This window comes from Sapajus apella, unplaced genomic scaffold (genome assembly GCF_009761245.1).
Source record: "Sapajus apella isolate SASKATOON/1434 unplaced genomic scaffold, GSC_monkey_1.0 scaffold147, whole genome shotgun sequence".
Classification (NCBI taxonomy): Eukaryota; Metazoa; Chordata; class Mammalia; order Primates; family Cebidae; genus Sapajus; species Sapajus apella.
Genome location: NW_022437087.1, coordinates 239,767 through 257,040, shown reverse-complemented (window position 1 = coordinate 257,040; position 17,274 = coordinate 239,767). Strand labels below are relative to the sequence as shown.

The following is a 17,274-nucleotide window of genomic DNA, read 5'->3' as shown; positions in this document are numbered from 1 at the left end:
CCTCTCTTCCTCCCTTCCTTCCTCCCTCCCTCCCTCTCTTCCTCCCTCCCTCCCTCTCTTCCTCCCTTCCTTCCTCCCTCCCTCCCTTCTTCCCTCCCTCCCTTCCTTCCTCCCTCCCTCTCTCTCTCTCTCTTTCTTTCCTTCCTTCCTTCCATCTTTCTTTCTGTCTTTTTCTTTCTTTTGAGGTAGAGTCTCACTCTGTCACCCAGGCTGGAGTGCAGTAGCACAATCTCGGCTCACTGCAACCTCCACCTCCCGAGTTCAAGTGATTCTCCTGCCTCAGCCTCCTGAGTAGCTGGGACTACAAGCGCCTGCCACCACACTCGGCTAATTTTTGTATTGTTTGTAGACAGGGTTTTGCCATGGTGGCCAGGCTGGTCTCAAACTCCTGGCCTCAAGTGATCCACCTGCCTTAGCCTCCCAAAGTGCTGAGATTACAGGCGTGAAGGACTGTGCCTGGCCCCCCATCTTTTTTTTTTTTTAAGGTAGAGTCTTGATCCGTCGCTAGTTTTCAATCAAGGTAACACAGGGGCTCTCAATAGGGTGTGGAACTCTGCTAGAAAAATCACATTATGAGAACAGCTATTGTGTGATCTCCTGTTGGAAAATGAATAACATAAAATAATATACATTTAGGAAACAAAGTGGAGAAAACTGCCACAAACTCAACCATGTTCACCCCTGGGGGCTTAGATTCACGGGATTTTCACTTCTCTCATCCTGTATATTTCTCTAATGTTTAAATGTTTAACGATGCGCTTGTAATTCTTTGGTAATTCAAATGACAGATGAAGAAAAAATGTTTTCAAAGACAGTGGGTATCCATCCACCATCCTCTCCAAACTTCCAAAACAACCAGGATGTGCCACTACCAGGAAGTATTTATGCAGCATAAAGGATTTTGTCCTGAGCGTGTACCATTAATTATTAAAGAGAGGCTGTCAGTCCCATCAGATGAGTTTAATATTTACTTTGAGGAGCTAGCGTTCAGTCCTTCACTTTGCACACTGTTGGCTAAGGCATTCGTTTAACAAAGATGAAATGAAGGGGAAATGGTGTGATTTGTATTGTTTTCTTGACATACCTGAAACACTTTTGCTATTTCTGACAGCTCCACTGCTTTCCTCATTTTCCAGCTTAGGAAAATCGATTGCTGTTATGATAAATCCCGATCCAGTGAGAAAGGGAGACAGAGCAAGATGCAAAATGAAAGATAAATGCAGAAAGCTAACAGCCTGGCTGGGGAGAGAAGGCCACGGAAGGGAAGGAATCACATAGATGGCTTCCTGGAAGAGGTTCCCAAGCAGGCCTAGAAGAGGTCGGTTTGGGAACTGGGGAGAGTGCAGAGGAGGGCATCTCTGTTGGAGAAGCAGCAGCCAGCGGGGCAGGAGCTACAGGGAGCCAGGTTGCAAGTGGGCCTGCTTCCTGTATCCCTGAGGCTGGGTTAGGGTCCTCACCCTGGCTGTGGCCCTGGCCTCTGGGGAGGTGCTGGCCAGAACTGGGTGGCAGGCCCAACCTACTCCAACCCTGGACTCTGCCCAGGGATTTCTGCGGAAGTGACAAGGCAGATCAGAGCAAAAGCAGGTTGGACCCAGCTTGTCCCCACAGAGACGTGTGCTTCCCTCTGTCTCTGAGAGCGACCTGTTAACCACGAATACGTGAGTAGAAATAGGGCACTGCCTCTGTGTGCGCCGCTGTGCGTCTGTGGGTGAGCAGGGCATTCCCAGCCCTGCTTGTGTGCGCGCGCACGTGCACGGGCCTCTGAGTATGTCAGCCTAACTGGGCTGGCATTTGGATAGAGTAGGACACTCCCCAAGAGGAGAAAAAGGAGCGGGAACAAGAGTGGGGAGAGAGAAGGCGTTAGTTAGCACTCCTATTTACACATGAGGTTAAACCTATGAGCTGAGCTTCAGCAAAAAAGGAACCATATTAGTTCTTGCAATGGAAAAGTCCAGGGGTAGGACTGGTTTCAGGTAAGAGTTGGATCCAGGGACTGGAATGATGTCTTTAAGGATGTTAAATTTCCAACTTTCAGAGATGGAAAAGTGGAATACAATAAAGGTCTTGCTTAATGGTAATAGTTTGAAGCTGTTGTAGGGAGCGAAGAAAGCTCCTTACAACAGCCTCTCTTAATAAAAGTGCCTGTATCAGGTGTATACGCCTGCTGTATACAATTCCTTACTTTCCTTCCCTACAAAGTGAGCAGAATTAGCCGGGCACGGTGGCTCAAGCCTGTAATCCCAGCACTTTGGGAGGCCGAGGTGGGTGGATCACGAGGTCAAGAGATCGAGACCATCCTGGTCAACATGGTGAAACCCCGTCTCTACTAAAAATACAAAACATTAGCTGGGCATGGTGGTGCGTGCCTGTAATCCCAGCTACTCAGGAGGCTGAGGCAGGAGAATTGCCTGAACCCAGGAGGCGGAGGTTGCGGTGAGCCGAGATCACGCCATTGCACTCCAGCCTGGGTAACAAGAGCGAAACTCCGTCTCAAAAAAAAAAAAAAAAAAAAAAGGTGAGCAGAATTTGCTGTTTTTGCCTGGAACTCCCAGAGTTCACAAGGACTTGCCTCTCACAGGTTCAGATGAGGGTCCAGGCTGGGGTGGTTCTTCATGCCTGTAATCCCAACACTTTGGGAGGCCGAGGTGGAAGGATTGCTTGGGCCCAGGAGTTCGAGACCAGCCTGGGCAACATAGGGAGACCCAGTCTCTACACAAAGGAAAGGGTACCTCCTCCATGTCCTGGGGAGCCAAAGCTGCAGTCCCAGACACAAGGAGGGGTGAGCTCTGGGATGGCATAGGTGGCCCCAGGCAGGGCTCTGCTGTGCCAAGCATCTGCTCCCCCACCCAGCCCTCTCCCCTTCCCCAGGCCCCTGACCTGGGCCCTGCCTGGCCCCCCTTTCCGCATTGAGCCCTCCCTGGTTTGTCTTTTAGTTGGAAGGTCTGGCCCATGGAGAACGACCCCTCAAGACGAAGAGAGTCCATCTCTCTCACACCTGTGGCCCAGGGGCTGGAGAACATGGGAGCTGAGTTCTTGGAAAGCCTGGTCTGTGCCCTCCCCATCGCCCATCCCCACCCTGAGCCTCTTCGGCCTGAGCCCGGCTGCCGAGGTGGTGGGGCTTTCGCTCACCACCTTCCCTCACACCCCATGCCTCTGCCCCCTGCTCACCTCTTTGCTTGCACAGGTAGGAACCTCCCAATGTGCCCGCCTCCTCAGCCCCCTTTATTTCACTCATTAAACATTGACTGAGCACATGCTGTGTGCACTATAGTCTGAAAGGGCAGGGCAGGGCAGGCCCCAATGAGGAAGTGGCATTGGAGGTGTAACCTACAGAGTGAGGATCAAAACCAGATGTCGGGGGAGGGGGTCTCTGAGGAAATTCAGCCTTCGAGGAGCCCGTGGTCTTGTCCTTGCTTTCAGGTGGCCAGGTCAGGTCAAGGCCACCACCCAGAACCTGAGCCTCGTAGGACACCCTCCAGCCTCCTCTGACAAAGCCCCCTCCCCTTCACTGCCCTTGTCCCTTGGGGCGCTCCTTTCATGCTATCATCTGCAAGAATACCCACCCCCCCACACACCTAAAACAGCTCCACGGACTGGGGGGTGCGTCGCCCTGCCTGGGACCTCCCTTACAGGCCTCCTCTCAGGCCCCACCAGCCACAGCTGGGTCGCAGGTGTCTGTCCCTCTGCAGACCGTGAGCTCGCTGAGGGCGGGATGCATCCGGCACAGCCCTGCACGCAGTAGCTGCTCAGGGCCTGCCTCGCAGAGTTCAGTTAAGTAGTCTTCTCACTCCTCCCTGTGCTCCAGCCCAGGCCCCTCCTCAGCCAGGGTCTCACCAAGGGCCCCCAGCCGTAAGTTCCTGCGTGTGGGTAAGGGACAGGCTGGCCTGATGGCTCCCTGCTGGCCGTAGGAGGAAGGCCAGCTCCCTAGAAGCAACTCGGAGATGAGAGGCAGCTGGAGCGAGGCGGGGCCGAAGACCTTCTCTAGATGGTAGGTGACCTCTGGAGGGACAAGGGCGGCCTGGGGGGGAGGCTGCTTGGGAACAGGATGGGGAGCTGGGCCTACTGGAGGATGGGGGGGCACGGGAACCTTTGTCGAAGGAAGGAAAAAAGGAGCTTTAGCCAACATGCACAGACACATGAGCCTAAAGGGTGAGCCAAGTCACAGGACCCCACCTGCTTTTGAGTAGCTGGAATGAAATCCCGTCAGGAACCCCAGTGTATATCGTGGGCGTGCCCTGAACCAGCCAGGCCTCCTCTCAACCTCCGGCTTCTGCCTTCTACCCCCATTCAGTCTCTGAGATACCTCTGGGAGTCCCAAGACTCCGGTTAAAAATTCTGATTTTAGCCAGGCGTGGTGGCTCATGGCTGTAATCCCAGCACTTTGAGAGGCTGAGGCGGGTGGATCACCTGAGGTCAGGAGTTCAAGACTAGCCTGACCAATATGGTGAAACCCTGTCTTTAAAAAAAAAAAAAATCTGATTTTCCACGGGGAGGTGGAAGCCCAGAGAGGAGAAGGGACCAGCCAGGTGGAACAGGCAATGAGGGGCTGAGGTGAGCCTAGAACTCCGCCTGGGCCCCCTGGGTCCTTGCTGGCCAGATCTGGAGCTGAGGACAGCATGAAGGGCAGTGGGGTAGAGGGGGGAGGGATTCCATCTCTGCCTGGGCACAGGGCATGGGAAGAATCCCTCCCCCAGCCTCTCGGGAGGTGGGAGGTGGGGACTGAGAGGGGGTGAGAGGCTCCTTAAAATGGCACCTAGTGGGTTCCAATGAGCACTGAGTGGGCGTCTACTAGATGTTCAGCCTGTGAGACCCCAGAGGCTACTGAGGTCCCAGCCTTTTCTCCAGAGACAGACCGTGACCAAATGACCCGGCAAGAATTGGCTGGGCCCCAAAGGCAGTGAGGGTGTGTGACCACCAGGCAGGGGCAGGCTGTTCCAAGCATCTTCTCTCTGGAAAGGGAGTCACTGACTCATTTGCTAAGTGTCCCGGGTCCTGAGGGGATGAACCCAGAGCTGGGAGCCTTTTCACCTTGTCCCATGGGCAGATGGATGAACAGCAGAGGAGGGGAGGCAGCCAACCGTGTCTGTCTGTCTCGCTCCCTCCTCCTTCCCTCTTCCCTTCCCTCTTCCCTTCCCTCTTCCCTTCCCTTTTCCCTTCCCCTCCCCTCCCCTCCCCTCCCCTCCCCTTCCCTTCCCTTCCCTCTCTTTCTGTTTTTTTTTTTTCGAGGTAGGCTCTCACTCAGTTGCCTGGGCTGGAGTGCAGTGGCCGATCAACCACTTGGCTCACTGCAACCTCCACCTCCTGGGCTCAAGCGATTCTCCTGCCTCAGCTTCTTGAGTAGCTATAGGTGCATACCACCATGCCTGGCTAATTTTTGTATTTTGGGTAGAGATGGGGTTTGTCATGTTGCCCAGGCTGGTCTTGAACTCCTGGGCTCAAGTGATCCACCTGCCTGGGCCTCCCAAAGTGCTGGGATTACAGGCGTGAGCCACCTCGCTTGCCGCCACATTTTTGTATGGTGATGAGGTTCTGCCTTTTCAGAAGACTTCCTCCCGAGCCCGGGAGCGGGGATCATCACTGGGCTAGTGGGGCCTGTGGGTGCTGCTCCAGTTTGTGCTACCATAGAGGCAGGAAAGGCCGAACCATTTCTACGTTTGCCCTGGGCTGGGGTTGCCCTGCAGCCCTGTGGGGATGTCAAAGCAAGCCCTCGCTTGTCCCTGTTGCCGCTTTACTGGGGACACCCCTGAGTGAGTGGAGGGGCTTAAGATCTCCCCCAGGTGGGGTCCGCTCATGCACTCACAGACCCTGCTGGTCCTGTTCCCAGGAGGAAGCTGCAGCCTGCCCTGAGAGCCCGAAGCTTCTGCAGGGAGCACACGCAGCTGTTTCGATGGATTGGTACAGGCCTGCTCTGCACTGGTGAGCCCGGGGCGGGCACTACCCAGGACACAGTGATTCCTGCCTCAGCTACCCAGGTCTCAGGGTGGGGCCATTCACTTACCCAATCACCCAACAAATGGTTGTTGAGCACCAGCTCAGGGCCAGCTCCCTTGCTGGGTGCTGAGACATCAGTTAAGCCAGGCCAGATCTTGTTCCCAAGGCACTCCCTCCTCAGTAAGGGAAGGGGAAGAAATATTCCCACATAATGCAGCAAGTCATCTGGGAGCACCAAGGAGGGATGGGGGATGGTCAGGGAGGACTTCCAGGAGGAGGTGACATTGGAGCCTCACGGGCTGAGTAGGAGTTAGCCAGGTGGAGGGGAAGGACACTAAGGAGGGCAAAGGCACTCTATACAGAGGAGTCACAGGAGCAAAGGTGAAACTGGCAGGGTGTGGGTTTCGATAAAGTCCCATGTCTGCCCTGTAAGGTCTGCAGGGTAAAGTTCTAGACAAGGAGTGCCAGGGGATGGGGCCAGAGGAATAGGAAAGGGCCCAGAATGGGGAGTGGGCAGGGAGATGGGAGGATGCTCACAGACTTGGATTTTACCCTCAAGGCCAGAGAGAGCCACTGAAGGGTTTGAACAGGGAAGCGTCAAGGTGGAATTCACACTGTGGGACCTGGACAGAGGGCAGGGAAGATGGGGAGAAGCAGACACTGAGGGCCCCGGCACCTGTGTGAGAATGAGGTGGTGGAAGGCCGGCGGGTGATGGGAGAGGTCCTAGGAAGGCAATGCCCGCGGCACTTGGGAACCACTGGGGGTGCAGCACGAAGGATACCCTGAATCAGGGCTGCCCCAGGGGCCTGCCGGGGTCAGGGGAGGATGATGGTGCCTTCCGCAGAGCTGGAGAACACACATGCAGGAAGGAGTCTTGGCAGAAAGGGGAATAATTTGGACAGTTTGTTGGAGGTACCACTGCCAGGTCATCTGAGGGGGAGGGAGGCTCCCCAGCACACTTGGAGAGTGAATTGAGAAGTGGGTCAAGGACAGCCGCCTGGAGACTAGCCACATGGAAGGGGCTGGTGGCAGCCAAAGGGGCAAGGGTTTCAAGGAGGGAAGATTAGCAGCATCTCTGCAAGACCTGTGGGACAAAACCCGAGCCATGTCCCCCAATTTAGGGACAAGGAGGCCACTGGTGACTTAGGGTGTAGGTGCCAAAACTGAATTGGAGCGAATGGGAGATGAGGCTGTGCAGATAGCAGGTGTAAAAGGCTTTCTGGATCCATTTTTATGAGGTGAGGCAGGAGGACGAATGGGCAGGGGGTGGCCCAGTCTTGAGGATGCCGGTGACGAGTTTGGGATGGGAGACTTTGTGTACAAGCCGAGGTGGGGAGGTCCCCTGGCACAGAATGGAATAGCTCCCATCCCATGGGGAGAGGTGGGTCTTCGCAGGGCAAGCTCACCTCATCCTGACAGGTTGGAATTGAAGAGGGCCAGGCATGGCGGGTGGTTCATGCCTGCAATCCCAGCACTTTGGGAGGCTGCAGTGGGAGGATTGCTTGAGCCCAGGAGTTTGAGACCAGCCTGGGCAACACAGCAAGACCCCCATCTCTACAAAAAAATTAAATAAAAATAAACGAAAAAAAGAAAAAGGAGGATGGGTACAGATGGAGAGCTCATGAGAGGTGCTCTGGGGGGGACGGGCAGTGAGAGGGGCGACAGCAACGACCCTGGCCTGCTTGGCGAGCTTGAAAGTAGGGCCATCTGCTGAGATGGGGTGGGTCCATGTCCCTCACAGCTTCCTCCTGGAGAGTGTGCCTGAGATGGTGACGTCCACCTTTGGCAGAGTCTGAAGCCAGGCTGTCTCTGTTTCCGTGGCTGCCTCCTTCGCTCAGATTCGATTTGTTTCTCTTGAAGAACAATTGAATTCTCTCCCGTAGAGAATGAAAATTACCCCTCTCATCCTGATTCCACGTTTGCCATGGCTGTGGGGAATGAATGCAGTTTGAACCATGAAATGACCCCTTGCAATGGTCAGCAGTGACTCTGTTTCTGGGTGACTTTGATTTCTCTGGCTTTTCAATATCTTTAGGACATCACCTCTTTCCTGGGGAGGCTGCTCAGAGGTGTCGTGGGAGTAGCTGTGATAGAGAAATGAAGCTCATGTTCTCAGGACTTGGCTCCTGAGCTGTGACAGTGGCTTGCAAACCTTAGGCCTTCTCCAGGGGTCCAGCGACAGCCTGGCTCTATTGGACTAACAAGGATGGCCTTGGTGTCCCTAGTCTTAGAAGAGGAGGGTGCCTCGTGCCGGCTGTTCCAGCCACAGTCCCAGTGAGGTCTTCAGGGACCTTAGCTCAGGTCCTGCCTGTCCCTGAACCAATCCCTGTGCCCAGGGGGACGTGGTGGTCTCCCCACTTCTGACGTAGGTCAAGCACCCCTGAACTACATGGGCTCGGAGGGGGAAAGTTGTGTCCAAATGGAACAGAAAAGTCCTGGCACCAGAGGGCGAGTGGACCCCAGATGATGAAAATGCTTCCGAAAGCACATCTCTCCCTTTGCCCCACTTGGAGGACTCCTCCACACGGCCCCCTCTCCACGAGTCCCCGTCCTGGCCCGCGCTGACCAGGACACAAGGCCCCGAGACACACAGAGCTTATTGGACTCCTAGCGCCAGGCCCTCCCTGTGGGAATCACCCAGTTCTGCTGGCCTCGGAGGCCTCGTTCTCCACGTGGACATCACTGTGGAACCGCCCCTGGGGGTGTTATGAGGATTAACTGTGAAAGTGCTGGCTCAGCTTCTGGCGACCATGGGGTCTCTCCCAGGCCAGGCCAGGTCCCCCTCCCCTGAACGTCCCCCGCCCTGCCGCTGGCACCAGCAGCCCCAGCTCCACTCTGCGGGGCTCCACCCGTGTGTTTCAATGACACCCGCTCAGGTAGGAACTCCAGCCCACAAGCTTCCATGGGATAGAATGGTCATTTTATTTTCTGTAACTCAGCTTACCCTCTCCTTCAGACTTGTCATTCCAGCGAGCGACGGGAACTCAGTTTCCGTCCAGTCGGAATCTCCCTTCTCCCCTTCCTCTGGGGGTCACCAGGGGGGCTTATCCGTCGTCACTCCTCCACTGCCTCCTGACCTGTCTGCTTCCCCAGCTGGTTGTGGGTGCTCTATCCTTGGCCTTGGCGACACCCTCTTCTCCACGGTGGGCTCATTCTGGCCTGCTGCCTCTCTCCTCCTCAGGCCTCTTGTGGGGACCACTTCTGCTGCTTAGGTGCCTGCAGAGCCTCGCTGGCTTTCTAGGACCCTGCCTGCCACGCGCCACATGGGCATTCCCCCCTCTGCAGTCCCGGGACCTCCCTGGGGCTCCACCAGGAAGCCAGGCACAGGCCATCACTGCTTGCAGCACCACAAACACACCCAGTTTTGGCAGCCTTGCCAGGCTCAGGCGCGTTCTCTGTGATGGCAGTGTCCTTGTCACCGTCTGGCAGCAGACGGGGTGGGTAGAACTTACCTTTGCTTGTGATCTTTTAGATCACATTTTAAATCCATGGCTATGAGTCCTTTCCATTCTTCGAGGATGCTGGATTCTGGAATTCAAAAGCCAGGGAGAGGCCTGGCGCAGTGGCTCATGCCTGTAATCCCAACACTTTGTGAGGCCGAGGTGGGTGGATCACTGGAGCCCAGGAGTTCCACACCCGCCTGAGCAACATGGCGAAACTCTCTCTCTACCGAAAATACAAAAACTAGCCGGGCATGGTAGTGGGCACCTGTAGTCCCAGCTACTCGGGAGGCTGAGGCAAGAGAATCCCTTGAACCCAGGAGGCGGAGGTTGCAGTGAGCCAAGATCGTGCCACTGCACTCCAGCCTGGGCGACAGAGTGAGACCCTATCTCAAAAAAAAAAAAAGAAAGAAAAGAAAAAAATCCATGGAGAGACATCCCTCCTCTGCTATTCATTCTCTTTTTTTAAATTTATTTATTTTAAAGATGGGGTTTCACCATATTGGTCAGGCTGGTCTCGAACTCCTGACCTCAGGTGATCCGCCCACCTCAACTTCCCAAAGTGCTGGGATTATAGGCGTGAGCCACTGCGCCCAGCTGCTATTCATTCTCACTGTCTTTCCTGAGGCGTAAGTGTGGACTGGCTGAGTGGCTCAAAGGAGAGAAGGGCAAAAGGGGAAAGGGAATTCCAGGAAGCATGGTCACTGATGAACATTTCAGATCCAGGTCCCGGCACACACGTGTGAACTCCTTCATGGAGTAGCTGATGTGCTCATCTCCTTCCTCCGTAGGACCTAGCGTGGCGCTGGACCACAGCAGGTGCTTCGCTATGCCCAGTGACTCTTGCTGTTTGGCTTCACAGCCTCCTTACACATCTCCCTCCTATTTGGTCAGCACTTTACAGTTTGCAAAGCCCTTTCACATGCCCTCTGCCTGGCAACTCCTAACTAGTTTTTGGCCCAGTAGGGATCGTTGTTCTCATTTCCAGATGAGGAAACTGAGGCTCAGTGAGGTTGGGTGACTCCTGCCCCCCATGCTCTGGGAGGAGTAAGGTGGAGTCGGTGGGCGGGGCTTCAGGGCCCTGGAGAGGCGGTGCCCTCGCCGTTGACCCCTCCCCTGTCTCATCCCCCAGGGTTCGCCGGCTTCCTGCTGGTGGCCTGCCTCCTGGATTTCCAGCGGGCCCTGGCTCTCTTTGTCCTCACCTGTGTGGTCCTCGTCTTCCTGGGCCACCACCTGCTGAAACGGCTTCTGTGGCCAAAGCTGAGGAGGTTTCTCAAGCCTCAGGGTCATCCCCGCCTGCGGCTCTGGTTTAAGAGGTGAGTGAGCCCACAGCCGCGAGGCAGGGCAGGGGAGGGCCTGTGAGCTGAGGGGTCTGAGGGGTTGGCCCCAGGGTTACGGCCAGGGCTGGAGGAGGAGGAAGGCTCCTGTGTCATGGAGAACTCTCTGGGGCTCCAGGGCAGGAGTTGCTGGGTGGCTTCAAACGGAGCAGCGTCTTTGTGGTAGTTCACCAGTTCTTAGTCCCAGTGACAGCAGGTGACTGTGGTGGATTAGAACTGGCCTCAGCAGTTTCTTCCATTCAGGGATCCCAGCCCATGGAGCGGGAAGGGCCCCTATCAGTGCCTCACTCAGATCACCTGGCGGGCTTGAAACAGCCTCAGAAACCAGCCCTGGAGTGGGATTCAGCAGGCGCCATTGGGGTCCAGGTGCTAGGAGTTTTCATTAGCCTCCAGGTGATCCTGATGTAGCCAGTGGTGTCCCTGGACAACAGTTTGAGATCCCCAGGTTTTGAAAGTGGATTCCGTGGAGCTCTGGAAATCTCGGAGATGCCATAGGGCAGGAGAGGGAGGTTGGGGAGGGAAACCTCAGGCTTCCCGCCCAACCCACCATTTCACCAGGCAGCTCTCAATTTGTGTTTTATAAGCCAAAGTTCGCCGACAAGAAAACTGGCTAGGAAAAAAAAGGTTTCTATGGCTTAAAAGTCTGAAGCTCACCAGTCTATTTCAGTACAGTAGTCTGTTGTGTTGATGAAGAAGCTGCTAACCAAAGATACCCAAAGACTAAGTCAGGGGGTCTGACGTTCCCGAAGTGAGACCCACGTACCACAGCAAAATGACAACCAGCCTGTGGATGACACATTTACAATTTTATTTATAAATACATTTACTGTTACCTTTGATCTCTCTTTATTAAGTAGATTTGTGATTTATTTTGACGATGGTCTTCTATCTATGACAAGTCATTGATGATGGTTTTCCACTTGAGGGATTGCTATGAAGTTTCCTTGAAAAAATGCACGCAGATAAATTGGACTTCATAAAAACTAAAAGCTTTTTGGTGCAACTCCCACTATCAGAAAAGTGAAAAGACAACCTATAGAATAAAAGATTTGCAAATCATATGTCTGCATAAAGAAACTCTATGCAGAATTACAACTCAGCAATAAAAAGACAACCCATTTGAAGAATGATAAAAGGTTTTGAATAGACATTTCTACAGCCAAAAAGCACCTGAAAATGTGGTCAACATTATTAGCCATCATGAAAATGCAAAGCCAAGCCACATTAAGATACCTAGGTCTCCATATTCAGTCAGATGGCCATAATCAATAAGACAGATGATAGCAAGTGTTGACAAAGTTGTAGAGAAATTGAAACCCTTAGACACTACTGGTGGAAATGTGAGTTCCTCAAAATGTTAAACATGAACTTATATGACCCAGAAATTCCACTCCTTGGTATATACCTAAGAGAAATGAAAATATGCCGGGCGCGGTGGCTCAAGCCTGTAATCCCAGCACTGTGGGAGGCCGAGGCGGGTGGATCACGAGGTCAAGAGATCAAGACCATCCTGGTCAACACAGTGAAACCCCGTCTCTACTAAAAATACAAAACATTAGCTGGGCATGGTGGTGCGTGCCTGTAATCCCAGCTACTCAGGAGGCTGAGGCAGGAGAATTGCCTGAACCCAGGAGGCGGAGGTTGCGGTGAGCCGAGATCACGCCATTGCACTCCAGCCTGGGTAACAAGAGTGAAACTCCATCTCAAAAAAAAAAAAAAAAAGAAGAAATGAAAATATATGTCCACATAAAAACTTGTGCACAAATCTTCATATAGCATTAATTACAATAGCCAAAAGTGAGAACTACCCATATGTCCATCAACAGAAAAATGGATAAAGAAAATCTATATATCCATACAATGGAATGTTATTTGGCCATGAAAAGGAATGTAGTATTGATGAATACTACAAGAATGACGAACCTGGAGAGCATTATGTTCAGTGAGAGAAGCCAGTCTTAAAGAACCATATTCTGCATGATTCCATTTATATGAAATGTCCAGAATGGGCAAATCTGTGGAGACAGAGAGTTGATTAATGATTGCTAGGGTAGATGGGAAGAGGAGGTGGTGACCACCAGTGGCGTGGGGTTTCTCTTTGGGCTGATGAAAATATCCTGGGATTATGGTAACAGTCGCACAAATCTGTAACTATACTAAAAACAATTAAACCATACATGCCTAAAAATTGCTACATAATATTATTAGGTGGGTGCAAAAGTAATTGTGGTTTTGCCATTATGCAATAAATTTTGCACCAACCTAATAAATGTGCATAGTTTCAGGGTACATGTGATAATTTAATACATTCATATAATTTGTAAAGATTAAATCAGTGTACTTGGGATATCCATCAACAAGTATTTGTCTTTCTTTATGTTAGAATTATTCAAATTCTCCTCTTCTAGCTATTTTGAAATATGCAATAAATTATTGTGTACTGTAGCCACATTACTGACCTAACACACACTGGGTCTTATTTCTTCCCTCAAACTGTATGTTTGTACCCATTAATCAACTTCTCTTCATCCCGTCTCCCTCCTCCTCTTCGGAGTTTCTGGTAACCACCAAACTACTGTCTGTCTTCATAAGATCCACTTTTTAAACCCCCACAGATGAGTGAGAACATGCAATATTTGTCTTTCTGTGCTTGGCTTATTTCACTTAACATAATGACCTCCAATTCCATCCACGTTGCTGCAAATAACAGGATTTCCTTTTTTATGGCTGAGTAATATTCCATTGTACATATACACCACATTTTCTTTATCCATTCATCCGCTGATGGGCATCTAGGTTGATTCCATATTTTGGCTATTGTGAATCATGCTGCAATAAACATGGAGTGCAGATGTCTTTTCAATATATTGATTTCATTTTGTTTTTTGCATATATATATCCAGTAGCAGAATTACTGAATACTTTGGTAGTTCTAATTTTAGTTTTATGAGGAACTTCTATCCTTGAACCATACACTGTAAATGGGAAAATTGGATGGTATGTGAATTTTGACTCAAGCTGTTAGAAAATATATGCATTTGATTTTTGCCTCCAAGTCAAGATGGAGTAACAGAGACCAAGTTTATCCTAAGTGTCGAAACAACTAAAAAACTGGAACAAATATGGGAAACAAGAGCTCTTAGACATTGGACATCAGGCAATAAAGGACGCTAATCCTTGAGAATTAGGAAACAAATGAGGTTAGCCCTGTGATCTCCCCAGCTGACTGCCTGGAGAGCATTTCCAGACCACAGCACAGGGAAGAAAAACTGAGGTGGGACCAGGAGATTCCCCTTGAGGAGATGGAGCTGGAAACCCAGGGAAGCCAAGGCGGGTAGAGTTCACATTGCAGAGTACAGAGACACAGTTGAAAGCTACACAGAGAGAAGCTCCCAGCTACGCAGAGAACCCTCCCCGAACATGCACCTGTGAACTGCTCAGAGAATACAGATGAGGAAACTTCCCTAGGCCTAGGAAAGAACCACCCACAAGGAGAAGAGGGAATTGTGCCTGGAATCACATAGGGCCAGGAATAGTGTCTGTTCCCGACAGTCAGATGAAAAACCTCAGAATTCACAGGGTATTGTTTAGGTTTTGGCTCAGTGGCAGGGGAAAAAAAATCAACTCTAGAATAAATGCTTCTCAAGCCCTGCCTAACACATCTTAAAGAGAAAACCTGAAAAACAGTCAGAGCATCAGTTAACCATGGCACAACTTTAGCGGCTGATATACACAACTGAAGTATCCAGAGGAGAAGGAGGGCAGAAAAAATATTTGAAGAAATTATGTCCAGAAAAATTACAAATAGGATGATGACTGGACACCCAAAGATTCAAGAAACTTCATTAACCTCCAGCACAAGAAACCTAAAGACTACACCAAGGCAATAATCAGATTGCTTAAAATCAGTGATAAAACCTTAGCGACAGCTGGAGAAAAAAGATACGTGCAGAGGAACAAAAACGTGGATTGCTGGTTGATTTCTTCCCAAATTGAGTAAGAAAACAGTGGAACAGTAAACAGCAAAATAACAAATGCCCCAAAGCCTGTCAACCTAGGATTCTTTACCAGTGAAATATATTTCAAAAAAGAAGAGGAAATAAGAACTCTTTCGGTTTTACAAAGGCTGAAATAATTTTTCAGACATAAAAAGCAGACTTACGCTGTAAGAGGTGCTGAAAGAGTGGTGCACACCTGTAGTGCCAGCTACTTGGGAGGCTGAGAAAGGAGGATCGCTTGAGCCTAGGAGGCACAGGCTGTAGTAAGCCGTGATTGCACCACCGACTCCAGCCTGGGTGATAGAGGGAGACGCTATGGCAGAAAAACAAAAGAGAGAGAAAGGGTCTGGGTGTGGTGGCTCGTGCCTATAATCCCAGCAGTTTGGGAGGCTGAGTTGGACAGATCACTTAAGCCCAGAAGTTCAAGACCAGCCTAAGCAACATGGTGAAACCCTGTCTCTAATAAAAATACAAAAAAAAAAAAAAAATTAGCCAGGCATGGTGGCATGTACCTGTAGTATCAGCTATTATACTTGGGTGGCTGAGGCACAAGAATTGCTTGAACCTGGGAGGTGGAGGTTGCAGTGAACTGAAATCATGCCTCTGCACCCCAGTCTGGGAGATATCCAGCCTATATCCAGCCTGTCATAACTCTTTAATAAGAAAAATAACCCAATTTAAAAATGGGCTCAAGGCCAGGTGCAGTGGCTCATGCCTGTGACCCCAGCACTTTGGGAGGCCAAGGTGGGGGGATCACCTGAGGTCAGGAGTTCAAGACCAGCCTGGCCAACATGTTGAAACCCCATCTCTACTAAAAATACAAAAATTAGCCGGATGTGGGGCGTGTACCTGTAGTCCCAGATACTTGGGAGGCTGAGGCAGGAGACTCACTTAAACCTGGGAGGTGGAGGTTGCAGTGAACCGAGATCATGCCACTGCAGTCCAGCCTGGGCAACAGAGTGAGACTCTGTCTCAAAAAAAAAATGCAAATTAGGTTGGGTGCAGTGGCTCATGCCTGTGGTCCCAGCATTTTGGGAGGCTGAGGCAGGTGGATTCCCTGAGCTCAGGGGTTCAAGACCAGCCTGGGCAACACAGTGAAACCCCATCTCTACTAAAATAAAAAAATTAGCCTCGCGTGGCTGCATACACCTGTAGTCCCAGCTGCTCAGGAGGCTGAGGCAGGAGAATCTCTTGAACCCAGGAGGCAGAAGTTACAGTGAGCTGAGATTGCACCGTGAGACCCCATCTCCAAAAAGAAAAAAAAAGGCAAATTAATCTAGTGGCAGAAGACAGATCAGCTGTTGCCTGGGAACAGGTAGGGAGGCAAGGAATTACAAAAGCGGTGACGGGATGTTCACTCTCTTAATTCTGCCGTGATGGTTTCAAGGGGTGTACATATACCAAAACGTATCAAATTGAACACCTTTAATATGTGCAATTGATTATGTGTCAGTCATACCTCTAATAAAGCTGTTAAAAATAAAAAACCTGAAACAAGCATTTAAGGTTTTTTGTTTTGTTTGAGACGGTCTCTTGCCCTGTCGCTCAGGCTGGAGTGCAGTGGCAAGATCTTGGCTCACCACAACCTCTGCCTCCCAGGTTCAAGTGATTCTCCTGCCTCAGCCTGCCAGGTAGCTGGGATTACAAGCACCCGCCACCATGCCCAGCTAATTTTTGAAGTTTTAGCAGAGACAGGGTTTCACATGTTGGCCAGGCTGTCTCGAACTCCTGACCTCAGGTGATCCACCCAATTTAGCCTCCCAAAGTGCTGGGATTACATGCGTTAGCCGCCGCCCCTGGCCACATTTAAGTTTTTATAAAGTCAGTTATAACCTCAAGAAAAATAGTAAGTAAAGAGAAGTACAGTGGGCAGAAAAACAAGGCAAAAATTGTGCACGTTAAACTGGGATGAGAAGAGCTTGGAAACAGGAGCAGAAATAAAAGCCGTGGACTCTGGAGTTAGCCTGCTTGAGTTCGGACCCCTCTTACCAGCTAGGACCGGCCTGGATAAAACCATAATTAAGTGAACAGACCTTGCTTCCAGAGTGCCTGGGTTGAACTCGCAGCTCTGCCACTTTCTAGGGAGCAGGCTCGGGCCAGTTATTTAACCTCTTTGTGCCTCAGTTTCCTCATCTCTATGAAAAGAACAGGTCTCTCAGCATCGGTGTGGTACCTGGCATGTAATAGGTGCTTGATGAACATTAACCATCATTAGTAGTTCTCAGTGAGTGGAAGACCAGATTGGGGTGAGATCTTGAACGCCTGATGCCAAAACCTGTGCTCTCCCACCCTGCAGGCTGCATCCTGGACAAACAAATCCCAGCCCCCGGGGGGAAAGTGTTGCTGTTAAGGTTGGATCCACTCCTTGGTCTCAGGTGCTCAGCTCAGAGGTCTAGACTCACATAATTGCTTCTCGGCATTTGGCAGTCACGGCCGACAGTGTTGAGTCCTGGGCAGCACAGGCCCTTCTTCTCCCAAGGTCAGAGGCTGAGCTGAGCATCACTGCGGTGGTGAGATTCCTGTAGCTGGAGGGAGCCAGGTGCTCGTCCCTATGCTCAGCTTGGTAC

General features: G+C 51.2%; 1 protein-coding gene across 2 annotated transcripts in view; it reads left to right on the top strand.

The window, feature by feature from the left end:
- The first annotated feature begins 465 nt into the window (after positions 1-465).
- Positions 466-17,274, top strand: part of SLC28A1 (solute carrier family 28 member 1) — a 56,568-nt gene continuing 39,759 nt past the window's right edge. For both annotated transcript variants that reach the window (XM_032264832.1, XM_032264833.1), the window contains exons 1-5: positions 466-1,658; positions 2,934-3,045; positions 3,909-3,988; positions 5,825-5,916; positions 10,505-10,688. In XM_032264832.1, coding sequence (XP_032120723.1) covers positions 2,950-3,045; positions 3,909-3,988; positions 5,825-5,916; positions 10,505-10,688 — 452 coding nt within the window. In that variant the 5' untranslated portion in view covers positions 466-1,658; positions 2,934-2,949. The remainder of the gene's footprint in view (positions 1,659-2,933; positions 3,046-3,908; positions 3,989-5,824; positions 5,917-10,504; positions 10,689-17,274) is intronic.